General features: G+C 48.1%; 1 protein-coding gene across 1 annotated transcript in view; it reads left to right on the top strand.

Moving 5' to 3' along the window:
* The first annotated feature begins 608 nt into the window (after positions 1-608).
* The window catches only part of LOC138489671 (pinopsin-like), an 86,534-nt gene continuing 76,576 nt past the window's right edge, over positions 609-10,566 (top strand). The window contains exon 1 of the mRNA XM_069617328.1: positions 609-1,023. Within this exon, the coding sequence (XP_069473429.1) occupies positions 675-1,023 (349 nt within the window). The 5' untranslated portion in view covers positions 609-674. The remainder of the gene's footprint in view (positions 1,024-10,566) is intronic.

Below are 10,566 nucleotides of genomic sequence, written 5' to 3'. Positions count from 1 at the left end.
CACATATAACCTGTAATTCAATGAAATGGCATAACAAATCAGAAACACATAACATGTACCAGCTGTACTGTGCCTTAACATGACATACCACGGCATATACCACACCATGACGTGACAGATCACGCCACTGCGTGACAACATAACACATGCTATAGCGTACAACAACGGTGGTTTGCACATTAATGAGACATGGGTACAAAATGTCCTTTTCGTTTGCAATCATTTTTCTTGTTTCAGAGGAGGAGCCATCTAGGTATTCTTTCGAAAGCAGAAATACGTGGTGCACAGATACGCCCTGAGGATCCATGTGGCGTTGCTGAGAAAATTGACGCTCTCTGAAATCCCAGGCATGGGCCTGCTCGGTGAGGCTTCAGAGGCTGCTTGGGTGATGCCGCGGGGGCTGCTTGGGTGACGCCGCGTTCAGGCAGGTTAGATTGCAGATGGATGCTTTACATTGATCCCCTCTCCAGTAAATAAGAGAGCTGATTAGATGCAGACCCTGCTAAGCAAGCTTAAGGGATTTTAAGAAAAAGATCCTCTTTGGGGAGGTAAGTCGCCCAGGCTTTATATAAGGGTTTATCACACTTCCTGGTGCACCGGGGGAGGTCTGTTTTTTGGCCCTGACGCCGCAAAACCAGCCAAGTTTCCCTGCTCAGATCCCTCCCGAAAACAAAATGCCCTCTCCGAACACTACCACAGACTGGACAGACAATGGCACCCCAGGGCCCTTCGACGGCCCTCAGTGGCCCCACATGGCCCCCCGCAGTGTGTTCACGACCATCGCTGTGCTGATGGGCTTGGTGGTGATCTCGGCCTCCTTCGTGAATGGGCTAGTTATCGTAGTGTCGATCCGCTACAAGAAGCTGAGGTCGCCGCTCAATTACATCCTGGTGAACCTGGCGGTGGCGGACCTGATGGTCACCTTCTTCGGCAGCAGCATCAGCTTCTCCAACAACATCCGCGGCTTCTTTGTGCTCGGCAAGACCGTGTGCGAGTTTGAGGGCTTCATGGTCTCCCTAACAGGTATAGTAGTGTCGACTACGCTCCGGAAGGAGCTTGGGTCTTTACTTTGGGTCTGTAGACCACCAAAGACCACACAACCAAGAATGCATATCAGCTTGGGTCTTGCCCTATGATCTGCAGCATCCTGTAAAGCTTATGTAGTTCTGCAACATTATCCAAGCTCTCCTTTAACATAGGGCAAGGACATCTGAGGGTCTTACCCAGGGCTCCAGATAAGATTATGAAGCAGGAATATGTAACCCCTTATTTTATGACGTTAGAAGTAAAATGATTTTTTCAGCAGTAAAAATAAATGCCCGTTCCCAATGGAGATATGTTTTAGGCAGAAGAAAGTATATTTTAACCGTGAAAACTGCTATCTTTTTTGTAATCCATGCTTCGCTGCAACCGAGTGATTTGTGAAAATTAAAAGATGCATTCATAACATGCAGCCCCTCTCCTGATTAGGTACTAATGATATGAATGATATTAGAGCTCCTTCTCGTGTCACTGGCCTGCTGGTGCCACTTATCCTAACATGTATGTGTGGGGGTGCGAGAGGAGAAAGCAGGGGACTGCTATTTCTATGGTTGCGAGCATTTGCCTGTTTTAGGGAGTAAAAACCTCTGGTACATCCAGGGCTGGACTGGCCGATAGGGGACTCTGGAGATTTCCCGGTAGGCCTCTGCACCTTGAGCCTCTTGTGTTGTTTATTTTCACATTTTCCCATAGGAAAAGGGTTGGGCTTGCTCAAAATGTGCAATATGGGGCCACTTTTAAAAAAATGTCCAGGGCCTCGTTTTGGTTCCCAGTGCACCCCTGGGTACATCACTTGCTGTAAGGCTGGCTTTACCTCTACGAAGTAACACAGGAATGGGGTTGTTGTTGTTGTTAATGGCTGGGTGGTTACAGTGAAAGTTCCTGCCTTGAGGACAGGAAGGTGGTTGGTGGATGGGATGAGGAAAAGCAGGACAGGACAGTGTGAATGTATTCTACACAGCAGTGATCTGTATTGTTGCATGAGGTGCTCAATGTTTGAGACGAAGGAAACAGGTATCTATTTCGCGTGCCCATGTGAGGTGTTTGGGCAGTCCAACTTGTGGGGCAATAGAGAAGGTCGTTGCACAAAAATGTACACTGGAGTTCTGGCCAACCTGCTGAAAATGGTGTCTGAACTTGAGTACCTTTTCCCTCGAGAGATTACATCAACAGCAGGGACGGCTCGTCCACGCTGGGCAACGGGGAGTCGACCCAAATCCTTTTGAAGTGCCGCCGAGCCAGCCCAGTGAAAACATTGAGCACTCCATCAGCTGCAAAAAGCAGCTGAGGGAGCGCACCTGGGCTGACTGAAACTGTCAAAGGGAAATGTGGTTTCCTAGTAATCCATGGTCCAAGTCCAAAGGGCCATGCAAGGCAGTGGTGTTTTGATTCACCAGCCTTGCTTGGCTCCTTAGGGATGCACAATGAGGTACTGCAGCTGTGCATGCTCATGTGGTGCGCTCCTGCATCTTCTTGCGCATTCAGAGCTGCTCAGCGCACTCCCGGGGGCTGTGCCTCCTGCATGCATGTGCAGGACCCAGGAAGCTCTCTCTGCTGCCTAGTTCCTGTTCATGTTGCACGGGAGCCAGATAGCAGGAGAGCCATCGCGGGAACCTTTCCTGATTGCCGCAGTGTGGATTCTGAACCAGTGTTGCAGGTAAGAAAAAAAGGTTCTACGTTATTTCGCTGAATGATTTTACATCGTGGGACTTTTCATCGCCGCCCTTTCATCGCCAAAAACTCCTTTTTTATTTATTTATGGGGGCTTTGCCCCCATACCCCCCTTACTTAAATAATCATACCCCAAACCGCACCAAACACCCCCCCCCATAAAAAAGTAAAAAAAAAAAGTTTTTGGCGATGAAAGGGTTGGCGATGAAAAGTCCCACGATGTAAAATCATTCGACGAAATGCGTGTATACCGAAAAAAATAGGTATGTGAATATGTGAGTGTGGGAATGTGTGCATGTTTGGGTGCGCGTGTGAATTAAAGGGTGTATGTTTTGTGGGTGCGCGTGTGAATGAGAGATTGTATGCTAGTGGTGCACGGGTGAAAGGGTTAGTAGTGCTGTGAAAGTGCATGGGTGTGTGAGGTAATGTGAATGGGTGCCAGAGTAATGTGTATGAATGCTGAAGGAATATGTGTGGTTGGTTGCGGGAAAAAATCACCCCTTTCACCCGAACTCTCAAATGTGAGGCCCGTTCATCAGCAAGGCCCCGCTCAGCAGGCCTCCTATTTGGGGGTGCGTGGGAAGGGGTGTATTTTTTACTGGGCATCAATCTTAAAGCAAACATGATACTTGGCTAGACTAGACTGCTTTGCTGCTGTCAGTCTATTCAGAGGCGTTGCTAGGGGGGGGCTAAGGTGGCTAGAGCCCCTGATCTTTTGGTTATAGCCCCGGATAGAATCTCAGGAGCTACAACCAAAAGGCTAGCTAGCCCCCAGTCCCAACAGTTCCGACATGAGCGTAGCCCCTGGTCTTTTCCAGACCTAGCAACACCCCTGAGTCTATTTACGTGTTATGCTTCTGGCATGGCATTATTTTCTGGGCATCCAATTTAAAGCAAACCATTTTTGCTTATCATGTTTGCTTTAACCTTGATGCCTAGTACAAAATCTCATGCAAGTGTCAGAAAACGTAACCAGACTGGCTTCAGCAATGCAAGCCAGTCTAGCCACATAATTCCACGAATCATGTCTGCTCAGTAAAAAAATGCCATGCTAGAGGCAAAAAAGGTAACCAGATTGGCTGATGTTGTCCTTTTTCTATATTTGGTGTACTAGCCTGATTTTCACTGAGATCTTCAAAAATTGAGGGAAAGTCCTCAGGAGCATCGTCTAGTGGAGGCATTGAGAATATTGGATGGACCAGAGGCAGGGCCGGTCTGAGCTCTGCTAGCACCCGGGGCGAGGGAATAATATCCCCCCTCCCCCGGGTGAAGCCTGGGGAGGCGCGCAAAGCAGTGGCACTCTGTTTAAGTGATTAACTCCCTGCACGCCATGCTGGAGCGGGGAGTTCATCACTTCAATAAGGCATCAATGCTAAACCAGCGTGGGGCAACCTTTCAAAGTCTGCCCCATGCTGGTTTAGCATCAGAGCACTATTGTAATGAAAATCGCCCCGCTCCCGTGCTGGAGCGGGGATTAATCACTTCAATAGGTCACTGACGCTAGACCAGCATGCGACAACCTTTCATAGACTGCCCCATGCTGGTTTAGCATCTGCGCCCTATTGTAATGAAAATCGCCCCGCTCCTGTGCTGGAGCGGGGATTAATCACTTCAATAGGTCACTGACGCTAGACCAGCATGCGACAACCTTTCATAGACTGCCCCATGCTGGTTTAGCATCAGAGCACTATTGTAATGAAAATCGCCCCGCTCCCGTGCTGGAGCGGGGATTAATCACTTCAATAGGTCACTGACGCTAGACCAGCATGCGACAACCTTTCATAGACTGCCCCATGCTGGTTTAGCATCTGCACCCTATTGTAATGAAAATCGCCCCGCTCCCGTGCTGGAGCGGGGATTAATCACTTCAATAGGTCACTGACGCTAGACCAGCATGCGACAACCTTTCATAGACTGCCCCATGCTGGTTTAGCATCTGCGCCCTATTGTAATGAACATCGCCCCGCTCCCGTGCTAGAGCAACCGGCGCCAGCACGAGAGTAGAGCGCATTCCTTTTCAATAGGACACCTTCACCCACCACACCAGCTCGGAGGAGCCCTTGAAAGACTCTCACGAGCTGGCGCGTCGGTGGGGGGTAATGTGGCACCCTTGGTGACCGCCCAGGTCGCCCGGGCCTAAAGCCGTCCCTGACCAGAGGGGCCAGTGGGCAGCAACCCCTGAGCTTCTGCATGCACACTCAGATTCTAAAGAGATGGAAGTAAGATGACGCCACAGCCCTGGTCACGGGGAGTGGAGGGAGATTTCCTGAGCCAATCACAGCCTCTTAAGTTTTGCAAGCAACAAACCTGATGATTTATAATGGCTGGGCCATCATTCACATTAACAAGCAGCTGCGGTCAGATGCTCCTAAATCCTGCATCCGGCATGCATGGTGAGCGTGTGCTGCATGCAAATAAAAACGCCTGCAAAAAGTGCTAGCATCGGAGTATGTGGTTTGTTGTTGTCTGTTGTACCAAGAGACGTAAGTTCGAATCCTGGCTCTTCCAGCTTGACGATATTGTGTGATTCTGGGCGCATGACTTGATCTATTACAGATCTATACCTTAATCTGCCAAAATAGGAAGTGCTTCAAAGTAGGCTAACACTATATGGTATTTGGACATTTACATTTATTCCGGTGTATATATTACGTTACGTTACAGAGCTTTTCTAGTGTTCCAAAACCCAGTATCTTCCAACCTTGCATCCCAGAGGTGCTTTTGCCGGTGCCCCTGAGAAGAATACATGCAGCCATTCGAGCTCTCCTGGGCCTCGGTGGGCTGCAGCTGGCTGCTCTAATGGCTCGACTATGATCCATTGAGAGGCCCGGTGACGGCTATTGGTGAAGCCCTTGGCCACACAAGGCCCTTCCAGCCTCTGCTGCTCTTATGAGTGGAAGATGTTTAGATAAGTCTCTGCTTCCGCTTGTTCTGTGGGCTTTAGCCCAGGCTCTGCGGTCTTGCACGAGATGTGTGTGCTTCCTGGCGCAAATGTGGGTAGACATGCTAATGGTAATTGTCTAAACAGGGGGCCCAGAGAGCCGCTGTTAGTATGCACGATACATTTCCACAAGGCAGGTCCGTTAACAGAGCTTCTGAGATGTAGGGGCCGATTCCTGGAATGATCTGCGTGGAAAATCGGGACTTTGCGCGCCAAACTGCATGCAAAATCCTGTTTGTCGATTCATGGAATCGACTGGGTGGTACTTTTTCATACTTTTCAGGGACTTCACGCAGGCTCAGCACGTCTCTGCGAGCGGCCAAGTGCCTTGCACGAGACACAGCACAGAGCGTGGGTGTGGCTCGCGCAGAGGGCAGGAAAGGGGTTGAAACTCTGAAAATGTGGGAGTTATGAGGGACGGCCCTCAGGCAGCTCATTGCACGCCCACTATTGTGCGGAATGATGCGTATTCATGGATCCGACCACGCAACCTCTCGGCGGGGAAATGGCCATGCAAAGCCCTCATACTATCCTCCACCTGAAGGCGGGCGTACAGACACTTGCACATAGGGTTTACTATGCAGAGGTAAGATCGCGTGTCAGATTTAGGAGTTTGTGTATGCAGCCTGGGTTCTGATCTAATTTAGGGGTGTGCGTACGCAGTGTAGCGGAGTGCAGGAATGGTTTACGGGATTTGCACGCTGATTTTCTGAATTTTACCTGAGATACGATAAATCATACTCATGTTGTCAGGGTGCCAGTAACAGTTATGGGGAACCCCAGGCAGGGTCTCCGAGATGCAGGCCTGCTTGCAGGGGACCCCATGCGCTATTTAAAGGGTGCATGTGTTCACGCCCGGGGGAGTACGCAAAGGTAGCTGTTTCTGTCTGTTTTGCTTTGCGTGGGGGCGTGTCAGGGGCTTTCTGGCCATGACTTGCTTATACGGTTTCTTTGCGCAAACAATTCCATGAATACGCAGAAGGCGCAGAAAAACTTCTGCATGCAGGTTCCTGCAGAGTCGTCCTCGGCACACAGGCTTTTGTGGGATCTCTGCGCACTATTGCATGAGTAAGGCGGATAGTATATCAGCAGCAGTCGCGTAACCTGCTGAGCTGTCTTTGCAGCATTCTGCTTTAGGATTCCCTACTCCCCATGCTTCTCAACAGCATTGGCCTGCCCTCCACCTCCACCCAAAGAAGGCTGGGGTCACAATGAGACAGTGTTCGCACTTTGAAGTGAGCAGCACTTTCTAATTTTGCCAGATGCATCCTAACACTTCACCATGTAGCCTGAGACCGCAGGATCTGAACCAGAAGTCGGGTGTGCTCTCTGATTTAGAAGTACGTGCCACTGAATCCAGATTTTCCTTTCTTGGTTGCAAAATGACACTCCTACCCCCCCCACCCCCGTTGTTTAAGGAGAAGGGGGGACAGGTGCCCCTGCTGCCCCCTTTTACTCAACCTCTATGGTAGATTCACAGAATGATTGCTCTAGTCATGGAGCCATGAGACTGGGAAGTTCCAGTCGGGCGGTGGTCACTCCGGTGTCTCAGGCTGGAGTCCAGTGGAAGCCATTGGCCGAATATACCTCCGGTGACTGTGGTGTTCTTAAGACAACAGTGACAATATTAAAGTAGACCGGAGCCTAGGCAGACGTTCCTCTTAGATCTGACTGCCTCACCAACGCCTCTTTGAGGGTCAAAGAGTCCTTCCTAACAATCCTCTACACTCACCTCAGGCTACATTTAAAAGGCGGCCATCCACCCTGGTGTCTCTTTCTATACTGAGTGAAATGCAGTGACATCACGGCCAGTATATCACCATCGCTATTTTTCCCGTAGGATTTGATGTTCAGTATTTACAGTAGATTGTTCTGTTTTTGCAGCAAGGTGAAAGAAGTGATGGACTTTCAAGACGGCCACATTTTAACTTCAGTATGGTTCAGGGTGGAGGGTTTCCGGTGTTATTGGACTGTCTCCTTCATTGATAATAATTTCACGTTACATAATTAAAATGAAAATTGGTTATTTATAAGACAATACTTAATACCCAGAGTTTTCTAAATGCGGATCGAACCAGTGTCGCTGTGCATTGTCTTGCTTCTAAGGCGAGCGCGTTGCCCCTGAGCTACATACTATTAGCTCCAGCACACTGCACCAATTAGTGTCATGATGACCAAATTTAATAGAGTGCAACCTTGGAAGGATGAAAGGCTGAGTTGGTAATGCTGAGGTTCGAACTTGAGAGGTGCAGGTGGACACGATTTCTGAGGTGAGTGCTTCACTCACTTGGCAACCCACCCATGCTCCATCATTCTATTTCCCCAAGCTTTATTTCATTTTATTTTATTGTTTGAAGGCACACAACTGGAAAGCAGTGCTGGATAGGATGTGGGTGTCAGCGGCTGGTCTGGCATCCTACAACTGTAGCGCAGTTCTGTGAGTTGCGTTCTGTGCGTCTATCTGTGCGTCTACTCCCGTCCATTCTTGGTCAGGTGTTGATGAAAAAGCCACATATTAGGGGATTTGAAAAACTTGAGGATTGAGGGGGCATTGTGAGCCAATTCCGGGAACAATCTCTCGTCACCAGTTTTGTCTGTGCAGAGTCACACAGTGCTGCCAACTTAATTAGTTGCCATATCAGCACCAAATATGGCCTCCCTCACCACCTTCCGCAAAACTCTGAAAACTACCCTCTTCACATAAGGCCCGACACACCAGCACGAATACTTATCAGATAAGTTGTAAGGTTGCCAGACATTTCGTCGAAAAAAATTGGTCGACCAGACAAATGGTCGAACCAATTTGGTCGAAAACCAAATGGTCGAAATTTTTTTTTTTTTATTTTAACCCTTTTTTTTTTTTTTTTTTGGGGGGGTCCCCCCCAACCCCCTTTTTTTCTCTAAAAACCCCTTTTTTAACTAAACAGAAAACCCGAAAAATAAATATATAAATAAAAAAAAAAAATTCGACCATTTGGTTTTCGACCAAATTGGTTCGACCATTTGTCTGGTCGACCAATTTTTTTCGACGAGTTGACTGGACACCAAGTTGTAATACATGACCAAATGCAATATCTGTAACAACAGTATGAAGTTTTGTAGTATTCATAATGTGTCAACAACCGCTATCATGCCTGTACCCTGTAACTAAATTATTGCAAGTAACAGCGCCTCAATGCCCCTGGGCTGCTTGCGCGCTATATAAATATAAATAAATAAATAAATAAGTTGCCAGGGCAAGCAACAGAATGTGAAAAATAAGGCGCAAATGGATATCTGCAGGACTGTTCTGCTGAAGGTGCCTTCTGTTCTGGGTGTTGAAACTCCCAAAATAGGGCTTAACGTGCACACAGAAACCCAAGTGGTTGCCTTGCTGAGCTCCAAAATAAATAAATATGCGCTAAAGACAGTCACTTGTGTTTGAGCCTTTTTTTGCAGGTATGTTAGAAAGTGCAGTGCAATGCACAATCTGCCAGCAAACTGCCTCTTTGGTGGCTTTAGCCTCACGTTCAAAGGCCACACGCATTGTGTGATTAACACGTGAAGGTTTATCATACAATTCTTAACAGCAGATGGTGAAGTCAGCAAGGGGTATTATGTTATCTTCCAGAGACAGCACACAGCTGATAGCTGCCCTGGCCAGAGAAAGCCCAGACTGAAGAGCCCCTTCCATTGCATAAGTAAGATATTGCTGGTTAACAACTTGCTAACCTACCTGATCACGCCAAGTCCTCTTCTTTTCCTTGTTAAAAGATACTGCGTCACATCCAACATCACCTGAAGGTGCTCGGCAACCCCCTCCCTTGCAGGCATCTTCCAGCACTGTATTTCTATTTCTATTTCACTTATTTATATCTGTGCTAACCTCCCAACGTGTATCTAAGTGCTAGAAGATCTTAGATGTGCACCAAACCAAGATGGCCGATGAAAGAGGCATCAGGAAAGATACACTAAAAGAGGAATGTCTTTAGTTTTTTCCGAAGGAAATATTGAGCTCTAATCGTGAAGTTCACTATGCAGCAGGTTGCGGATATGGTTAGCACCGATTTGTACTTGTTCGATACGGGTTGAAACAGGAACATCCTTATGGGCACTCATTCTACTTCTCTAATAGCAAAGAAAATGTGCCCTTAAGCGTGCCCATGCTTAGCTTCCATTTTGTTCCAAAATGTGTTCAGATTTAACAAATACAAGCAGGATCTTATCAGTTTCTCAAGAATCACAGGCATCACACTTGATATTTCACCCAAACCTGTAGGCACCATTTCCAATGCCAATGGCTTGCAAGGCTTAGATTAGAAGATGACCCTGGCACTTGAACATCTATTTTCAATTTCAGTGATATGGGGAGGAAAGGTTTAAATCTACAAGGCACAGTACTGTTCAGTAATAGATGGATGAGTGCATTGAAGAATCAGTCAGCATGAAATAAGATCTTGGCGACAGAAACCATGCTTTTCTTATCAACAATGCCATTGAAAAATACTGTGTATTTCTGATTTCAAACAAGCTTAAATTTACAGAGTCTGATTTTCCAAGATGGCTGCCGGCAGGAGAGGTCGCGTTTGAGTCACGCTCCCGCCGGGCCGCCAACAAAAAAGCACGTCTAATAAAGATATCCAAGCGGTTTTGCACCGCATTCACTGCCGCACCTCCCACATAATGGCAGGCGCAGAGGCGACCTAATGCAAGCGAGACCCTCATCGGGGGAGAGAATCACCCGAGAGAAGCGACTGCCACTCCCCCACTGAGAGAAACCCTGCCACGCAAACGGAAGAGATCGGGCGGTGACAGACTTGGAGGAGAAGAACACACGGAGGCCTGGGGGTGACCATAAACATCCAGCACACACCCTCGGGTGAAAATACAATCGCTCCAACGACCGGGAGCCCTCGCACACCACCTGGAAGGCG

The sequence above is a fragment of the Ambystoma mexicanum genome, chromosome 9 (genome assembly GCF_040938575.1).
Source record: "Ambystoma mexicanum isolate Mex_15411 chromosome 9, UKY_AmexF1_1, whole genome shotgun sequence".
Lineage (NCBI taxonomy): Eukaryota > Metazoa > Chordata > Amphibia > Caudata > Ambystomatidae > Ambystoma > Ambystoma mexicanum.
Note: the sequence above shows the minus strand (reverse complement) of the source record. Positions and strands in the feature narration are given on the sequence as shown.